Source organism: Podarcis melisellensis (genome assembly GCF_964234715.1).
Source record: "Podarcis melisellensis genome assembly, chromosome: 1".
NCBI lineage: Eukaryota > Metazoa > Chordata > Lepidosauria > Squamata > Lacertidae > Podarcis > Podarcis melisellensis.
In genome coordinates, this window is record NC_138528.1 from 20,874,477 (window position 1) to 20,894,610 (window position 20,134).

Sequence of the window (20,134 nt, forward strand, 5' to 3'; positions counted from 1 at the left end):
TCATGACTGCAGAATAAAAAGGAGATGTATGAGGCCCCAAGGATCTGTTACAACGAACTCTCAACAGTCACCAAAACTGTAATCTTTATTGATTTTTGAGTGCTTGCTTCTCTCCTTTTTTATGTCTAGTATAAATGTCCCCTGGAAGGTTTCTGGTCTGAACCATTGAAATGCCCCCTTTTATTTCTCTGGCAGCTGTTTCTTCTCAGCCCCATTGCTGATCTTCTTGGCCATCCCTGTCTTTGGCCTCATTTATCTTCACTACTGTTCAGCGGTTGCTCGTGTTTAATTGTTCCCCATGGCATCATCGCATCAGATTTTGATGACAAAATCACATACTGTGGCGATCACACAGGGTCCCTGGACGTTTCACCGTCTATTGATCCACTTTATTTCTCGCTGCCACCACCCAGGCCCTACCTGGTAAAATACTGAGTCTGTTTATTTATTTCAGTTTAACAAGTGTGTGGTTTCATAAACGGTCTCAGTCAACTACAATCATGGGCTGCCTATCCAGACCTATAACTTCCGCTACCTGCTCTCACTCACTAAACCACCTCTCAGATATTTACTTGTCTTCCTAGCTCCTAACTGTTCCTGACTCAGCTTATTTTGCTACACTAACTCAACCTACCCACAGACTCTATCCCAATTCACTCCCACTCCAACCAACCACCCAACTCCCAACGAACTCCCCCCTTCGCACCTCCCAGAGCTGGTTTTATAGTCCCTCTGACTCCACCCCCTGGGTTCTGATTGGGTAACTTGTTTAACTATTTCACCTCCAGCACTCTCATATGTTAACGTCACACATACATAGTTCTCTCTTCAGTCAATCAGATTCAATGGTTGTCGGAGGGCACAAAGGAGAGCATAGGAAGGGCCCTGCTAGATCAGACCTAAAACTCATCTCAATCAGATGCCCATGGGAAGTCCACAAGCAGGACTTTCTGCAACAGTGCCCTGCCCAAGTGTGGTTCCCAGCCACTGGCATTCAGATGCACAGGACCTCCAGTAGTGGATGTTCTCCACGATTTTGCTTATCATTATTATTTTTAAAAGTCATCTAAATTGGAACAAAGGAGTCCAGAAACAGTAACAAGAACATGAAAGCAACCGGGAGAGTAAAAGGGGGGGCTTGAGCAGTATGCACAATTAATATTAGCATACTTGTTTAAAAGATGATGATGATGATGATGATGATGATGATGATGATGTTTTTAGATTCATGAGAAACAAACAGGAAAGTAGATGATTGCACTGGTGCAAAAAAAAAAAAAAGGGACGGAAGTCACCCACGCCTAAATCCTGCTGTATCCAACAGAAGTCAAATCTGCCTCACCTTCATTAGGTTTACTTTTGACTCAGATAATATACTTCTTAAGCAATTTTGTACCATAGTGCCAAGCCAGGAGCACAGCATCCTGTAAGCACATTGCCAAATCCGTCACTGGTGTGGAATAAATCATACTCACATGGAGCCAGCTCTTAAAACTATACTCCAGTTTCCAGGGACAGGATTGCTTCAATGGCAGGTGCATGTTGGACAGATAAATCATAGCAGTATTCATCTCCCAAGCTTGGCTTCCTACCAGTGACACCTACAGAGACTACACATATGCTACCTTGACTGTCAGTTCCTTTGCATGCTGGCATCCATCTGTTTGAGAAGGATTATGCAAGAATAGCTACACTATACTTGCATCTACAATGTTTGAAGAACCCCTTCGTTCCTTCTCATGTTCACATGGCTTCATTGGCAGCTGAGCTCCTGGGCTAGTCAGTTTGATCGATTCGATTGATTTAGATGCCCCCTTTCCACAGTGAGCAGTACCTAAAGTGGTTGTAAACCACTTCTTATCAAAATGCAAAACAGTGAGGCATAGAGTCTAGGGGGAAGAAGGAAGTTTACAAAGCATGCCTGTAAATTCAAATAAGATCAGAAATCAGAAGTTTATAGTACACAGAACAAATTCAAAACTAGAAAAGTTATAAATACATAAAAGCAAAGCAGAAAAGAAAGTTATCGGACACTATTTTTAACACTTGATTGGGAGCCACCCAGAGTGGCTGGGGAAACTCAGCCAGATGGCCGGGGTATAAATTTATTATTATTATTATTATTATTATTATTATTATTATTATTATTATGCAGTTTCAACTGCTGGTGCAGTGCTTCAGGCACTTCAGCAACTTGTTTTAAATACAGTTGAGTGAGAGAAGGATCTTCTCAGCAGGCTAGAAGCTGCCTCCCTCAACTCTCCTCCGGAGGAGACCGACAGCAGCAAAAGGCAAACGCTGGGGAGGGCAATGATGACTGGAGACACAGAGGTGTGTCTTGCTCATTTCTCGACCCAAAGCTATGACTTGGAGGCCTCCCTGGAAACCCAATGAGGAAACAAGATCTGCAGGAATGTTAATGCTGTGAGCCCCTCCACCCTATGCTTGGGTTGTACATGTGTGTAAACCGCATATCCTAAAAGAACCACAAACTGCATTAACCTTCATTCCAAGGAAACCGAACCCAGGTCAGCACTGGAACTCCTGCAGTCTCTTGCTGGCCAGAGATGGGGGTTGCACATCACCTTATGTTCTCTGGGCAGCTTGCAAACATTCTGTTTGCAGCACAGGCTGAGAGAGAGAGGAAAGAGTGGCCATGTTTGGAAGAGAGAAGGGAGAGAGTCAGGAAGCCCTTTCTCCTCCCTCCCATCCTGCTAAATGCCAGAAACACAGCCAAAGGACCATTGATCCTCCTGATTGGCTGGCTTGCACTCCAGAAAACATTTTCTGGTTTCTCTTCAGATTGTATCAATCTTTCGCCTTTTACAGAAAACATTTTTGGAGAACCGTGGAATCCAGTGGAATCCAGTACAGGCAAAGTTTGTCTCCCTGATTCTCCTTGCTTTTAATGCTGCAATAGCGAGAGCTACCAGGGAGTATAAATGAGCAACTGACACAACGCTTGTGCTTTCTCTGCCAAAAGTCACAATGTCCATTCCAATTAGTTTGTGTGTGTGTTTTCAGTTTCTCCCCCTCTCGCTGCTCCTGTGTCCTCCTCGGCCCCCACCACCTGGGATGAGCAAATGTCTCTCTCGTGTTCGTTCTTTGCGTTTCCTCTCTGTACCAGCCATTCTTTGCAGCCTCCCACTCTAACGCCCACACGGCAATGATTCCTTTCCCAGTACACAGCCATTTGTACAGAAGGTGGACTCTGCTCTGCAATCTATGCTCTTGCACAGCCTATACTAGTTCATTACACTCCTCCATTTGATACCAGCATGGGCTTGTTCAGGTACAGGTCCCATGGAAGCTGAGACAGCCTCTCACCTTCACCTCCACCAACATTTAGACGCATAGCATGATGCTGGCAAACAGCACTAGCTCCAGTTTCAGGGGGCCACTGGTAAGGACACCCCTTAGTCCTAATCCCAGCGACTGCTGTCAGGCCCCCAACTGCAGGTTTTATCTAGATATGGGTTAGGGCTGGGTGGTATCTGGCTTTCAACATCGTGACAGATCACCAGCTAAACATTGTGATATAAAGGTAAGAAAGGGTAAAGGACCCCTGGACAGTTAAGTCCAGTCAAAGGGGACTATGGGGTTGCAGCGCTCATCTCGCTTTCAGGCCGAGGGAGTTGGTGTTTGTCCACAAACAGCTTTCCAGGTCATGTGGCCAGCATGACTAAACCGCTTCTGGTGTAACGGAACACCATGATGGAAGCGCAGAAATGCCGTTTACCTTCCCGTCGCAGCGGTACCTATTTATCTACTTGCACTTTGATGTGCTTTCAAACTGCTAGGTGGGCAGGAGCTGGGACAGAGCAACGGGAGCTCACCCTGTTGCGGGGATTCGAACCGCCAACCATTTGATCGGCAAGTCCAAGAGGCTCAGTGGTTTAGACCGATAAATCACAATGCCTGAAATAAGGAAGGAACTATGCAGAGGCAAACAGTAGGGCTCATGTCAGGATGCTGCCAGTGGCTCTTGGCTGGTTGCCCAGGAAAAGTATAAAGACAAGAAAAGGTTTCTTACCATCCTTTTTCATTTCAATATTTACAGAGAGAGGCTATAGAACCCAGCCTCTTGGATAATGGGGTTGTCCTGAGTGAATTTCCACCCCTGTCTCTCCCACTTCCTCATTCGGGTGCTTAATGTGCCCTCTGCCTTTGAGCTCCTTGTTCTCCTACTTTTAAGGCTCGCCGGGTTCTGGCAGCTGGAGGGTATGGGATGCTTTCTAATGACACCATGTTTCAGCCAGCTGCCTCTCTGCTTCTGCCCCCTCCTCCTCATTTCCCATTATATATTACAATGTCTGAAATAAGAATGGAGCTATGTAGAGGCATCGGCCGACCCTTTCCCCCATATCGTGATTTTTGCATAGCGCGATTTGATTCACAATATATTGTCAGGTCAAAAATTATGAAACCAATATCACAATATGGACTTCAAACCAGTTTGGGATGATATATCAATATATCACCCAGCCCTAATGTGGACTTATCCACTAGCTGTATCTGGGAAACAACTGACCATTTTGACTGCCCACAATACCTCAGAGCAACATGATTTTCCCAAGATTCCAGGGCTGCATTCCAATTCCCACTTACTGTTGAGATGGGAGGAACCACAAGGATCATCTAGTCCAACCCTCTGCAACACAGGAACCTTTTTTGACCAACGTAGAGCTCGAACCCACGACTCTGAGATTAAGTGTCTCGTGCTCTACCGACTGAGCTATCCCAGGGGTATGTAAGCCCCTCCGAGCTCAGCACAACTTGCTTCTTTGTCAACACATAAAGGGACTGGTAAATATATTAAGGCATGACTAAAATGTAAAAGAACTTATCTTTTACATTAGTGAAAATTGCAGGGGGGCGTCAAACGAATGCAATGAAAACTGCCGAAGTACTAATTTTAGCACTGCCAAAGATTACTAGAGTGCAGAAGTTGAAGAAGTCACCTTAGCTTGCTCCCAGCTAGACTGCCCTTCTTCTTTTTGGCAGCTGGGCTATGTGCTGGGGTGGAAATTTCAAACAGAAGTTTCAGAGCATAATAGATGAGGCTGGTTTTACAGGATTTCCTGCACCAGGCATTTGTTCTTCCCTTAACGCAAGTCAGTTGGAGCCTCTCGGATGCTATATCTGTGTTTTAGTGAGTGAGGCCATCACCCCCCACACTGCAATCCTGTAACTCAGTCGCTAAGTATTTTGCAACTCAAGGAAGATGGCTGAGTGGGCTCACAACATTTCACCATTGTTTGTTCTGCTTTATCTCATTGGTAAATCATCTAGCTAGCCTTGAAGAGAGCTACTTTACCTCAGAAGGAAGACATTTTAGGTGCATGAAGGCACATGCATATATTCATAAAATGATTTGTGGTAATTTTTTGAAGTTTTTTTTTTTTGAGCGGGGGGTTATCAGGGTGCTTGGACCAGTTGGGCCTATGCTCTGATCCAGCAAGGCACTTCTTAGGTTCTTCATAGCCCTCCACTGCTGTGGCTTCTCAGCAACTGGTATTCAGTGACCTCTGAAAATGGAGGTTCCTTAAAGCCATTGTTTTATTTACTACAATTATAAAATTATACTTGATTATAAAAGGGAAAAAAACTCAAAGCGGTTTACAAAGAGCCACGTGATTTAAGTCATCTAAGCTTTTCTTCTCATAGACTCAATTTTTTACATTTCTGCTGCGCTGTAATTGCTGTGTGGCTCCATCCTATGCCACTCCAACAAAGTAAGATCTGTATATACATTAATACTTGGGAGCGCAGAAGCACCATCTGTTTCCAGCCATAGAAAGGGATGTAATCAAACTGGTTCCACCACTTCTTCCTTCCGATCGAAAAGGACTGCCATGACATCTAGTGGCGCCAGCTGGATCTGAACAAAAGCCGACTGTGTTTCTCTTCCAATAACTGAAAGGATGCTAAGGAGCTAAGCCGTAACGTTAGATGATGATGATGATGATTGATACGCTTCCCATCTGGCTGGGTTTCCCCAGCCACTCTGGGCGGCTTCCAACAAAATATTTAAAATACGATAAAGCATCAAACATTAAAAACTTCCCTAAACAGGACTGTCTTCAGATGTCTTCTAAAAGTCAGATAGTTGTTTATTTCCTTGACGTCGGATGGGAGGGTGTTCCACAGGGTGGGCACCACTACTGAGAAGGTTCTCTCTAACTTCGCTTCTCACAGTGAGGGAACCGCCAGAAAGTCCTCAGCACTGGACCTCGATGTCTGGGCTGAACGATGGGGGTGGAGACGCTCCTTCAGATATACTGGGCTGAAGCCGTTTAGGGCTTTAAAGGTCAGCACCAACACTTTGAATTGTGCTCGGAAACGTACTGGGAGCCAATGTAGGTCTTTCAGGACCGGTGTTACTTGGCAGCCATTCCCAGTTACCAGTCTACCTGCCACATTCTGGATTAGTTGGAGTTTCCAGGTCACTTTCAAAGGTAGCCCCACGTAGAGCACATTGCAGTAGTCCAAGCAGGAGATAACTAGAGCATGCACCACTCTGGCGAGACAGTCCATGGGCAGACCATAATGAGGCGAAGTCCATTATAGGGTTGTTTTGTGGCAAACTCCTGAGGATTATGATCTCTGCATTTTGTACTTGGTGGGGTCATCTTCTTCCTGGTCACAACTTAAATCATCATTCTGTGCCTGAACCATCCTGAATATTCAGTGGCATCCTTAGCATGTGCTATGATGTGTGAGGTTCTCACCTGTAGTGAAGGAATGGCAAAAGTCCATCCCACCATACAGATTACAAGAACCTCTAAATGGCATCTTTATTTTTTGCAACTGCAAATTTTGTTTGTTTGTTTGTTTGTTTGTTTGTTTTACCATCACTGAGTAGGGTTTTCTATTGTCTTTCCCAAATATGTTTAAGAGCTTGTGAACTACGTATTGACTGATGGAACCACCCCACATTTTTATGCTCCCATCAGATATTAATCTGGGACATAATCCAGTTCAGGCACATTTGCCCTCTGCTGCAACTTTTGCAATGTGCAATAAAAAATCTTTTTTCGAGTTCACCACACGTTGAAGGAACAGAACACAATTATCGGATGACAAATGTTCTGTCAAGGGCCATTGCACCATTTTCTGGAATTTGTTTAATAAGGAGGTCTTTACTTTTGGATAGAATATAATGAATGCAAATTGGCCAGAAATACTAGCAGTGCTAGCAAGAGTGCATGAAATTATTCCCAAAGACTATGACAAGATTTCTCCTACTTTGGCCTAATGCAAAAGGTCTTGTGTAGCATTTCTTGTTGCTCTAAATGAATTACGTCTTTGTTCGTAATTTTCACACACCTCTCTCATTCTGTTTTCACCTGTTCATTGTTCATTTTGCAAGATTTGCAGGTTCTGGGAAATGGTGCAATAATGTCTGATGGATGGCTGCCATCCAAGAATTATGTGGTCTTCGTCCAAATGCTTCTGAAGATGCTTCTATCCCTAGCAGATTATGTAAGGCTTTCAAAAAATTGTTTTGTCCAGCTCATTTTAGTAAAGTTCAATATTGCACAGCAGTGGCCTATGTATTTGAATGCATGCTTTTAAAAGAAACTGCGGGGTACAATTGAACTCAGTGCAATTTTAGTAACCGTGGAACTTCAGTTTCCCTAGAAACTGAATAAGCCTAGAAACGAGGCATAAATCAAGCCATTTAAAATGGCATATCCAGCTGTTTTCAAAAGATACATATTTTTAAAATGAAATGGTGTTTAATCTTAAAGCTTATTGCTGCCAGCTTTTGAGTCTGTGCCCCCTCCCTCTTGTAAAAGGCTGCAGCCGATGTGCTCTAAGGCCTATTGTTAATCTTGTAACTGGGTTCAAGGCCTAACTTTTCTAAAGACTCCAGATCGATTTTATCATCCTGGTCCCACCATACAGAGACTGTTCAGATGATGGTGATGAAGAAGTTTAGTGGAGAAGGCACCTGCTGAATCTCTATTGGCAGAACGGGCCAATAGCACAGAAGACTCGGTTTTGTGTTGATGTCAAATGAGCCTCACCAATTTGGGGCAACCAGCAATGCTCCTACAGATAATCTCAGTGGTCAAGCTGGGATTCAAGGGTTCAGGTGGTCCCCAAGGTAGCCTGGACCCAGTGAGGAGTAAGGAAAGGTGAGCTCAGTGCTACTGAGATAGGCACACTAGTCTGCTCTTTCTCTCTGGGCTCCAGCTAAGGAAGGTCCCCATTACAGTGATTATGGGTAATGCAACTTAGGTCACACGCTACTTCATTGGTGCTCTTTCAGAAGACCATTGCCAGCACATAGGTCTGATGCTTAGATGCTTGGATTGGCTTCCGTTTTGCTACAGGGTCGTTTCAAGGTTTTTATGAAGCCCTTAACAACATGGTTCCAGGACCACCTGGTTCTTTATATCCTGGCCCAACCACTGAGATCTTTGGGGGAGTCTCCTTTGACGGTTCCCCATGGCTCATAACTACTAGAAGGCATGAATGCATTGTAGTGGGCCCAAGCCTGTGGAACTCCCTTGACCCTGAGATTAGATCTTGCTGTTCCTGACTTTCTTGCTCCCACAGCATTTTAAGATAGTTTTCAGCTTTATGATAAACGTTTAAAATGTCGAATAATAATAATAATTTATGATAAGCATACCCCAAGATTGTTTGTGCAAGGGAAGCCAGCTGAGGGAGAAGTGTTCTTTCAAAGCTCTGAGGTGCATGTCCTTGAGAACCAGTGCTTAATACCTACCAAAACCACGCTGTTCTTCCAAGTATGTGGACAGGAAACCGACTTTGGTGTTGCCTTTCAGAAGTGTTTACGTTAAACTTCTTGAAAGCCCTTTCATGCTCTTCTTTTAACTCCACATGTCGCTTACTGGAACCTGCCTGGCATTGCAGCGCTTAGTCCTTCTCTGGAAGTCATATGTCCTGTTTGTCCTTTAGTTAATTTGCAACAGACAAAAGTATGAAGCTACACTTTGGAACGGCAAATATTTACCTCAGGATCTCACTCATTTGGAATAATAACATTGCAACTTGATTTGCACGGGAGTCAGAAAAGTAAGAGAGAAGCTGTCCCGTTGGTAAGATTTGCAAAACTAAATTCATTTTAAAAGAATATACTGTAATGGAAGGGAGGTCAATTGAAAGTGGTCACTAGTTAATTCACTGCTGTATTTTAAACACGGAGGGTTTGTGTGTGTTTTAGGGCAGTTCAAAACGTATCTCCTACTTTTGAATGCCTTACTACTCTTAAGGGGAAATGTGAATAGCTCCACAGGGATTCTCCTCTGTATTTTTGAACTTTTTTGTTGTTCCAAAAGCAATCCCTCTAAGAAGATGAGTCAACAGTGGTGGCATGTCATTGGTAAATCCTTAAAATGTTTAGGGTTAATGCCTTACATTACAAGCAACTATGGAACTGCACCATTTGCTTGGAATAGCTGTACCAAAAATAGGAAGCTGCTATATACCAGGTTAAGCTAATTGTCCACCTAGCCCAGTGCTGTCTACTTTGGCAGCAGCTCTCCAGGGTCTCAGGCGATGCTTTCTTAATGCTTGCCATGTGACTCTTTAAAATATTCTCAGACTGGTATCCCTAAGCCTGTGTTGTTTACATTCAAGCTAAGCAATATTGAAAACTAAGCTCTTTTCTTATTCTGCATCCACAGATCTCCTTCTTCCTCTGGGAGCCTTGAAGGAGGGAGACCCTGCTTTCTAACCCACATTATTTTGAATGTGCCTCTAAAACAGTTCAGATATATTCCAAAGCCCACTCCTAGAACACCCCATTTTTAATTTTTCATCTAATCAGAATGTCATTGTTATACCTATTTGAGAATGATATTGCAGGGGTCCTTCCATTTGCATTCACATTGTTCAGCCTCAAACTAAGAATTAAAAACTTAGTCACTAAGTATTTAAGAGCAGACTTAAACTTGCCAAGTGGTTTGGGTGGCTGCAAGGATAAAATGGGGGCGGGGAGCCTATTTAATCTTAGGCTGTGTACGTACCTTACACAGTTTGTTAAATGTGCTGGGAATTGTAGCTCTGTGGTGGGTAAACTACAGTTCCCAGGATTCTTGGGTTGGGAATGTGCTGTAAATTTATAATGTGAATGCAGCCTTAGAGGAGCCTTTTCCAAATTAGGATGCTCAGAAGTTGTTGGCCTCCAACTTCCATCATTCTCAGTTAGCATGGCCAATGGGCAAGGCTGGTGGGATTTGGAGTCCACCAATATCTGGGAACCCGAGGTTAAGGAAGCCAATCTTGGAGAAAAGATTAGATATGAGTATGATGCATGGGATAAATATACCCTCCAACATTTCTCTGATGGAAATAGGGATGTCCTATTCAGTTGTTGTTGTTGTTGTTGTTGTTGTTGTTGTTGTTATACCCTGCCCATGTGACTGATCAGGTTTAAGGTGCTGGTTTTAACCTTCAAGCCCTATACGGCCTAGGACCCTCGTACCTACGGGACCGCCTCTCTTGGTATGTCCCACGGAGGACCTTACAGTCTTCAAACAAAAACAACTTGGAGATCCCAGGCCACAGGGAGGTTAGGCTGGCCTCAACCAGAGTCAGGGTTTTTTCGGCCATGGTCCCGATCTGGTGGAACGCTCTGTCACAAGAGACTAGGGCATTGTGGGACTTGACATCTTTCCGCAGGGCCTGCAAGACAGAGCTGTTCCACCAGGCCTTTTGCCAGGGCACAGCCTGACCCCCTCCTTTGGCAATCCTCACAGAACTCTAGCCCAATGGTTGCCATTAATCTGATTTGAACTGAGTTTATAATGAAATGATTTTAGAATGTTGTATCATTTTACTGTTGTTAGCTGCTCTGAGCCCAGCTTCAGCTGGGGAGGGTGGGATATAAATTTTAAAAAATTATCATTATTATTATTATTGCATAACTCCATACCCTCCAATGTTTCTCCGATGAAAATAGGAGTGCCCTAAGGAAAAGCGGGACATTCTGGGATCAAAAATTCTGGGACTGCAAAAATTAAGTATCTTCATACATTTCTCTAACCTATTTTCACTTTATTCACCAGAAAGAAGTTCATTGCTGTACTCCAACATGAAATCTGCCTTTTTTCTTGTCTTACTTGAACTGTGGGCTGGCATGTGCTTATCAAATGAAACAGCTGGTGTTTCAGGGGTGGAGACAGAGCAGAGTATCATCCTAAACCTCTGGCCTTTCAATGACACTGATAAACTATCCCTACATAATACTGTGCCAGATCCATCTGGGGAAGAGTTTGTGCCTGAGTCCTCCATGCGCAACTTCACAGAAAAGAACACCAATTTTGGATTCAATCTCTACAGAAAAATAGCGCTGAAGCATGACAACAATGTGTTCTTTTCCCCATTGTCCTTGTCCTTCGCTTTGGCAGCCTTCTTGGTGGCTTCTGAAGGGGAGACGCACCACCAAATGCTTCAGACTCTAAACCTCCACTTTCTGGATGACAAAGAGAACCGGCTGCCATCTTTGTTCCAGCAGCTAAGTGTCAGCCTCGCCAAGAACAAGGAGTTCACTATTTTGCAGGACAGCTTCTCTTTTGTCCAGAAAGGCTTCCAGATCAAGGACACCTTCCGCAACTTGTCCAAGCGATACTTCGATATGGAGTTTCTGACGGTTGATTTCCACAACTCTACTCATGCCAAAAACGCCATCAACCAACATGTGAAACAAAAGACTAGAGGGAAAATCCCTAGCTTGTTCGATGAAGTCGATCACCAGGCTAGACTCATCCTGGTGAACTGCATTCTCTTTAAAGGTAACTATTATTGTGATCATAGATATCTTTGCTGTCCCCCCCCCCCGTTTCTTAAGAGAGGTGAACACAGCTGTGGTTAACAGCTAGGTTTATGGAAAAGTCTTTCTGCCTGCCATTCTACATTATGAGCAAGACCAGACCCTCCAAGTGTCCCTATTTTCCAGGGACAGTTCCGAATTTACAGAAGCCATCCTGGTTTCTTATTTGATCCCACAATGTTCTGCTTTTCCTTAGGACATACCTATTTTTATCGGAGAAATGTTGGAGGGTATGGAATAGGATGTCCCCAGGGCTTTTTTTCACCCGGAAGTCACCAGAACTCAGTTCTGGCCCCTCTTAGGTGGGAACCATTGCCATTCTAAGAGAACGAGGAAGGTGTTCATGGTGAGTTCCAGCACTTCTTTTTCTAGAAAAATAGCACTTAATATTTCTACTTTCACTGGTGAAATGTTGGAGGGCATGCAAGTCTTATCACCACATTAATTCCTTTTCTCTCATCTCTCTTGTTCCTTTATTGGCACCTGAAGGGTCAGCTGCTTCTCGTTAAGGGGTTCTAGGGACCAGCTGCCCATCCCTAGACTAGGGCTAGTCCAAAGAAATCTATGTATCTGAAGCTAGCATTGTTGCCATAATTGCCCCAAAAAGCAGTACAGTCATACCTCAGGTTAAATATGTTTCGGGTTGAGCGCTTTCAGGTTGCGCTCCACGGCGACCCAGAAGTAGCAGAATGCGTTACTTCCAGATTTTGCTGCTTGTGCATGCGCAAACGGTCAAAATGACTTCACACACATGCGCGGAAGTGGCAAATCGCGACCCGCGCAGGCGTGGGTTACGTTTGCTTCAGGATGCTAACGGGGATCTGGAACAGATCCCATTAGTATCCAGAGGTACCACTGTAACCAAATCTATAAAACAGGAGTGACCAGTCACCTCTCACCAATGTAGTGTAGCTATGTGAACCTTCGAACCACACTCAGGATTAAGTCATGTTCTGCTTGCAATCTGCCCCTGACCTCCATGCAGAAGGTGGAAGTTGTAAAAGGAGCTCTCTCTCCCCATGTATGACTTTCAGGAAGTGAAAATAGGATTCTTAAAACGCGTGCATGTCCATTGCAGATCTCCCTGCAGTTTTCAATGTAGGAGCTGGTACTCATAAGAACATAATACAAAAATACAAGAAGAGCCCTGCAGAATCAGGCCCATAACCCATCTAAATGCAGCATTCTGGTCTCACAGTGGCCAAACAGAGGCCAATGGGAAGCCTGCAAGCAGGATGGGAGTGCAATAGCAGTTGTGATTCCCTGCAACTGGTATTCACAGGCATATAGTGAGGCAGAATATAGCCATCATGAGTGGTAGTTATTAATAGTCGTATCCTACATGAATGTCTCTAATCCTCTTTTAAAGCCATACAAGTTGGCGGCTGTCACTGTCTCTTGTGGGAGTGAATTCAAAGTTTAAAGATGTGCTGCTTGAAGATACTAAGGAGTTTTCTCCCACAAGATCAAGTGGGGGCCACAAACTTACATGACTTTCAAAGAGGAAACCGGTGGGTCTGGCACTGTGTTTTGTTAGGAACATTTAAAAAAAAGTCCTCTTGAGTCATTCCAAAGGCTCGTCTAGTTCAGCATCCAGTGACCAGCCAGGTGCCAATATCACTCTTCTCAGTTGTGATTCCCAACAATTGTCATTCAGAAGTGCAGTGGCTGCAGCCATAAGGTAGAACATCGCCATCATGCCTTGTAGCCATTGAGAGTCTTTCTCCTCCACGAATTTGTCCTGATCCTCTTTCAAAGTCATCCAGGTTGGTGGTCATCAGCACACCTCTTGGGATGTCATATAGATGCGGACCCACGTGGGTCCTCTTTGCTATTGCAGAATTTCGCACATTGGCAAAAATCAAGGCCATCTGCGTCCTCCCTCAATTTCTGTCGACCCTTTTAATAAGTGGAGAAAAAGACTGCAAGGAATGTTTCCAGCCACTGGGTGTTGCTTGTCAGGAATATTTTCAAAGGGCTCCATGGCAACCAAAAAGACACTGCAATTAAATATCCCCTAATTTCTCTCTTCTATATTTTTAGCTCCTGTTCTGATTTTTCACTCCTTCACTAATTGTTGAGTTGTGATAAAGTGTGCTGATGAGAAAAAAAGAAGATAGAGCTATCTTGAGCGCAGGGAGGCTACAGAAGCTCCATTGGCTTCGGTGGGCTTTAAGCAACCTACAAGTATGCAGGATGGCACCCCTTCTGCGATTGAAAGGGCAAGCCTGGGAGGTCTAAAAGGTGACTCAGAGAAGAAGAGAAACTATGTGGAGTGGGGAGAAAAAGATGTCATAGAATCATAGAATCAGAAGGTACCCTGAGGATCATCCAGTCCAACCAATATGCAGTTGTCCCTTCTGGGGATCAAACCTGCAACTTATCAGCACCATGCTCTAATCCAGTGTTTCCCAACCTTGTGCCTCCAGCTGTTTTTGAACTACAACTCCCATCATCCCTGACTAGCAAGACCAGTGGCAAGGGATGATAGGAATTGTAGTCCAAAAACAGCTGGAGGCACAAGGTTGGGAAACACTGCTCTAATCAACTGAGCTATCTAGCCAACTGTTCAGGGTGGGGACAAACAAGAGACTTTTGAAGGTGTTATGGTAACCCAAATGCCACATTCCCTTCTGGGTAATTTTCCAGGCAAGACCAGAGGCAAAAGTGGGAACAGCAATGAATGTAAACCTTATTTTTGCACAATAAGCTAGTTCCTGCACATGCACACACAAACCCCATCTCCATACTGTTAGGATAGTTCCGTTCCACCTTAAAGGATCAGGCATGATTGTTGTGTATCACAAGCCTGTTTACTTCCAGCTTCTCACTGGGAACTTCCATTTTGTATATAGTTTTTGTTCTGGCTGTTTTCCTGGACACGGAGGCAAGCAGTCATGTTTTTCCTTTGTTCTGATCTACGTTGAATAAAGCTGTAAATGTGCTCTCCTGTCTGCATCTTCTGTTGTGGAGACTCTGCTGAAAGGGTGTGCACGGGTCTTAGAATGTCTCTGAGGCTAGTGTCGCCAATTGACTGATGCTGTTCCACAGGAGACCGGTGATCGTCTGGAGACAACTGGGGGCCTGCCTGATGCCTCTGTCTCCCAGGCAGTATCCCAACATATACTCCCCCCCATATAAGCCTGAGGCATCATCACACTTCAAGCACACCTTTCATCACAACAAAAATATGTATGAAGTATGGCCAACGAAGGCATGGTAAGGAGCTGCCTTTGAGGGCTATACACCAGGAACTGTATTAGAAAAGCAGTGATCAACCATGTCAAAGTTACATGCTTTGAAATCCCATTCATTTCAGTGGAAGGGTTAAGCACATGCTGAATGGCAATCAATGGGGACTTGGCTTTGTCCGGATTGTCCCTGATGTTTCCTGCAGCTGATGTGGATTATGTCAGCATTATAGAATAAATGGTTGTGTTTCTGTGTCTATTCTCAGGCAACTGGCTACACCCGTTTCCTCCCAAGAACACAGAAGTGGCTACCTTCTATATTGACAATTACAGGACTGTCCAAGTGCCGATGATGTCCAAGACAGAGAGGGTTGCCATCAAGTACGATAAGAGCTTGAGCTGTGTCGTGCTGAAGTTGCCATACAAAGGGAGCGCACACATGCTGGTCGTCATACCTGAGAAGGGCGCTGATTTTATGTCCATTGAAGACCATTTAACAAATGAACTGGTGGAGTCTTGGCTTAGGACCATGAATAGCAGGTACAGGAAACGTTGTGCTTTTTGTTGCTAAGATGCTAGATTGATGATTGATGCAAGCTAGAATATTCAAAGGAGAAGGAAAGAAAGAGGGTGATGTACCTGAATAGGGAAGGAAAGGGGTTTAACTATGATGGATCCCTGGAGCTTGTCACCTTTTCCACAAAGACAAGTTCTTTGCTTTCACTTCTGGAAAATGATCAAGCACTGGACTAGATAGATGATAGATGATAGATAGATAGATAGATAGATAGATAGATAGATAGATAGATAGATATAGATAGATAGATAGATAGATGATATAGATAGACAGATAGATGATAGATAGATGATAGATAGATAGATAGATAGATAGATAGATAGATAGATAGATAGATAGATGATAGATGATAGATAGATAGATAGATAGATAGATAGATAGATAGATATAGATAGATAGATAGATAGATATAGATAGATGATAGATAGATAGATAGATAGATAGATAGATAGATGATAGATAGATAGATAGATAGATAGATAGATGATAGATAGATAGATGATAGATAGATAGATAGATAGATAGATAGATAGATAGATAGATAGATGATAGATAGATAGATAGATAGATAGATAGATAGATAGATGATATAGATAGATAGACAGACAGATAGATGATAGATAGATAGATAGATAGATGATAGATAGATATAGAGATAGATAGATATAGATAGATATAGATGATAGATGATAGATAGATAGATAGATAGATAGATAGATAGATAGATAGATAGATAGATAGATAGATATAGATAGATGATACATAGATAGATAGATGATAGATATAGATAGATAGATGATAGATAGAAGAAGAGAAGAAGAAGAGTTTGGATTTGATACCCCGCTTTATCACTACCCGAAGGAGTCTCAAAGCGGCTAACATTCTCCTTTCCCTTCCTCCCTCACAACAAACACTCTGTGAGGGAGTGGGGCTGAGAGACTTCAAAGAAGTGTGACTGGCCCAAGGTCACCCAGCAGCTGCATGTGGAGGAGCGAGGAATCGAACCCGGTTCACCAGATTACAAGTCCACCACTCTTAACCACTACACCACACTGGCTCTCTAGATAGATGATAGATAGATGATAGATATAAATATAATATTAAATATAATTATATATATAAAAAAATTGTGTGTGTGTGTATTCCTGTATCTAGGCCCAAACATCCTACAGTATGCAGAGATGATGGGAACCATAGAAGTTACATTTCCCATGGCTTCTGGAATCACAAATTAACACTTGTATGAACAAATGAACTACATTAAGGAATTTTATATGTTTGTCAAAGTCCACATTCTCTGAATGATATAGTTGACTCCCCTACACGGGGATTACATTCTGGGGATAGTGCATAAAGCCAAAATCGTGTATAGTCAAAACACTCTCCCTGCACCTCTGAACACCTTCCCAAGGCCACCAAACACTCTCCTTATACCTCCAAATGCTCTCCCAAGTTGAGTACAATGCTGGAGGGGGGATTGCCGATATCCCCCTACAGCCCATCCTCTTTTTTTTATTATTATTCACTCAAGTTAAATGTGCATAAGTTGCGAGTCAACTGCATCAGTGGATATGCCAAGGCTTTTAGATGATATATTTTACACATTGACTGGTGAATGTGCAGTCTCCAAGAGAAGAATATGCACACTGACCAAGCAACACTCATTGCTTTGCATATTCCCTGAGTTCATTCAGAGAGTATGCAGACTGAGAGGGCAATAAACAAAATCCCCTGCTTGTAGAGCTGCCATACGTCCAGATTTCCCTGGACACAGCCAGGAAACGGGCTTGAAAATGGAGTACAGGGGGGATTTCTGTGAATCGGCAAAATGTCTGGGAAAACCCAGATGTAGAGCAAGTAGGGTTTTATTTTTTAAAAAAATCTTCAACAAACCCAGAAAAGCCTATTAAAAGCTCAACAACTTTGAGGGGGAAAACACACACAACTGAACAACTTTGACCCCCCCCACCTCACCCCCACAAATGAAAGCTCAGCAACATTTGTCTGGATTTTCACTTTTGGGAATATGGCAACCGTACCTGTTTGCCAATGTTCATTTATGCCCATTCTTCATAGCTGTCCAGTCAATGTGCACAATGAGCAGTTTTTATGCACAATCTCTATTCAACTTACATTCGTCACCAAATATTGTATGTTTGCATTACAGGAAAATGGACATTTACTTTCCAAAGTTCAAGCTAGACCAGAAATACCACATGCATCAGTTGCTTCAAGATCTGGGAATTAAAGATCTTTTCTCCAATGAAGCAGACCTCAGCCACCTCACAAATGAGAGAGATGTAAAAGTATCCCAGGTAAGTGCGACCACTTTTCCTGCAGAAGTGCATGCTACCCCATTTCACAAGGCACAACAGCCCCAACATGGAGATCCAGGCACACTGCTGGGTACCATCTGTTCAGTATCAGTGTGCTGGGAAGAAGATTGGCATTGCCAGATTAGACAACGCTGATCACCCATTTGGAGGCAGGAAAAGAGAAAGGAAACTAGGATCTTAAAGCAATCAAAAGCAATCAAAAACTAGGATCTTAAAGCAATCAAAAGCTCAGATTGCTTTGGTGGTGTGCACGTCTCTCTGACCTACCCAATAACTTGCAGACTACCATGCTGGATTTGAGGTGTTTTCACTTTCACAGGACCCAATCCCCAAAAATCATCTGTGTGCAGAACCATGTTGCAGTTGTGTGGATAACCACCTTTGCTGGAATGGGACAACATGACTGCAATTAACAAAAAAGTTTTTGTTATATTAATTGCAGTGATGGAGCAGCCTTGAGAGACCAAGAGAGGGTGCAGTTTAAGCAGAAGATTGGTAGCTTCTCTCTTTGCTAGCAAAAATCACCTTTCTGAACTTGCTATCTTAGCCTTTGCCATCCTGATGCCCTCTAGATGTTCTGTAGTCGAACCCCCCAAACTTGAGGGAAGCACATTGGCAATGGTTGTGCTATTTGAAGCTACTTCAACAATGGCCGGAGTCCTGTTCTCATATAAATCTCTAATGACCCCCATGAGGGGTACCCAGCATAGTGCCCTCCAGATATTGGACTACAACTCCCATCAGCTCCAGCTAACATGACCAATGGAGATCAGTGTTGCATGAAATGCAGGCCGCTTTACTATGAGACCTCATCCATTTCCAACGTTCTCAGGTTCTCCAAAGAGCAGCTATTGAAGTGGATGAGTGGGGAACCGAAGCTGTAGCTGCCAGTGGGTCAGAAATCATGGCATACTCGCTGCCGCCAGTCATCCATGTGAACCGGCCGTTCCTTTTTATGATCTATGAAGCAAGCATAAATGCACTGCTGTTCCTTGGCAGAGTTATCGACCCTACAGAGCTGTGAATAAAAGCCACACATTTCTATTCGGTCCGTCTTCTTTTAATGGTCCTTTATGGGTTGAGCTACAGGTTACATTAAGCATGCCTCTTTTCAAACTGTGCTTATTGCATTTCCTCTTCCAGAAAAAAAGCTGGTGTTTGGGACCTCAGCACATGGGGAAGAGATCAGCTCTTTCCTTCCTACAAATGGTTCGATTGGAGACAGCGGCTCTTTGCCTCTAAAGGTGCTGTTTGCATCTCTTCAACACCTGCAAAGAGGAGCTTGTAGGTCTTACTCATGTGAAAGGAGCCATGTGGGAAAAGGAGATGAGAGGATGTCATATTTAGCCGTAGCTAAATATGGGTCCTCCCTCTTCTACCATAACTATCACCACAGTGGACCATAATTGCTGAAGCAGGGAGCCTCTCCTGCATGCAGAAACTTCTTATGTGGTGCATAATTCCAGGTGCTCAGGGTTCTAGATCACACTGGGAGCCTCCACATTTAAAGCTGTCTCCCTAGGCATCCCAACATGACAGTGAGAGAAGCCATGCAGCTCTGGGAATGAGGCGGGCATTCCACAAACACAACCCCTTCCATCACACTTGTCCCATTCATGCAAATAATGCCTGAGAACTGCAGTCAGAACTCGTTCTGCTCCTAATGCTGCTCAATAAACACACTGAAAGTTCAGCTATGTTGTTGCTTTTTCTCACAAGGGTTAGCAACCAGGGAACCTCTCCCGCCTCCATTTGTTATTCACCACAGATGTCTTTCTGATGAAGGCCATGCATCAGATGTTCAACAAACACACAAACAAACATCCCAAGGATGGAGGTCTGAACCTTGCCTGTCACATTGCCACCTGAGCACTAGCAAGATCTCAGAAGCTGAATTCGAAATTCACACTTCTCCGAAATTTGCACTGCTGTTCTCAGTCATATGCATGTTCAAAGGTCAAATGCATGTATTTCTGAACATTAACATTAAGGAATGCATATTATAGCCAATTGCTTTGCAAAAATGTCATTCCATGACACCCCAATCTCTGAGCCACTCCAGGGGTTCCTGCCCTTATTTGGCTTGGTTGCCTTGGAATGACGCAGACTGTGGTGTCTTTAGGATTTATTGGCTTTATTTATACATATACACAACCTGAGCAGAGGATAGAGGGGTTCACAGCATTAACACGACAGCTTTAGGTTTCCAGGGGAGCAGCAA

At 43.6% G+C, this 20,134-nt stretch overlaps 1 protein-coding gene across 2 annotated transcripts; it reads left to right on the forward strand.

Annotated features, from left to right (window-relative positions):
- Positions 1-8,947: 8,947 nt before the first annotated feature.
- Positions 8,948-18,959, forward strand: SERPINA10 (serpin family A member 10). Of its 2 annotated transcripts, none has more exons than XM_081913788.1 (5): positions 8,948-9,074; positions 11,046-11,771; positions 15,267-15,540; positions 17,745-17,892; positions 18,746-18,959. In XM_081913788.1, exons 2-5 carry the CDS (start codon positions 11,072-11,074, stop codon positions 18,935-18,937), a joined length of 1,314 nt encoding a protein of 437 aa, XP_081769914.1. In that variant the 5' UTR covers positions 8,948-9,074; positions 11,046-11,071; the 3' UTR covers positions 18,938-18,959. The 2 variants fall into 2 exon arrangements, with proteins under 2 accessions (XP_081769914.1, XP_081769915.1); XM_081913789.1 differs by having other exon boundaries at positions 8,994-9,074; positions 11,050-11,771.
- Positions 18,960-20,134: the final 1,175 nt, after the last annotated feature.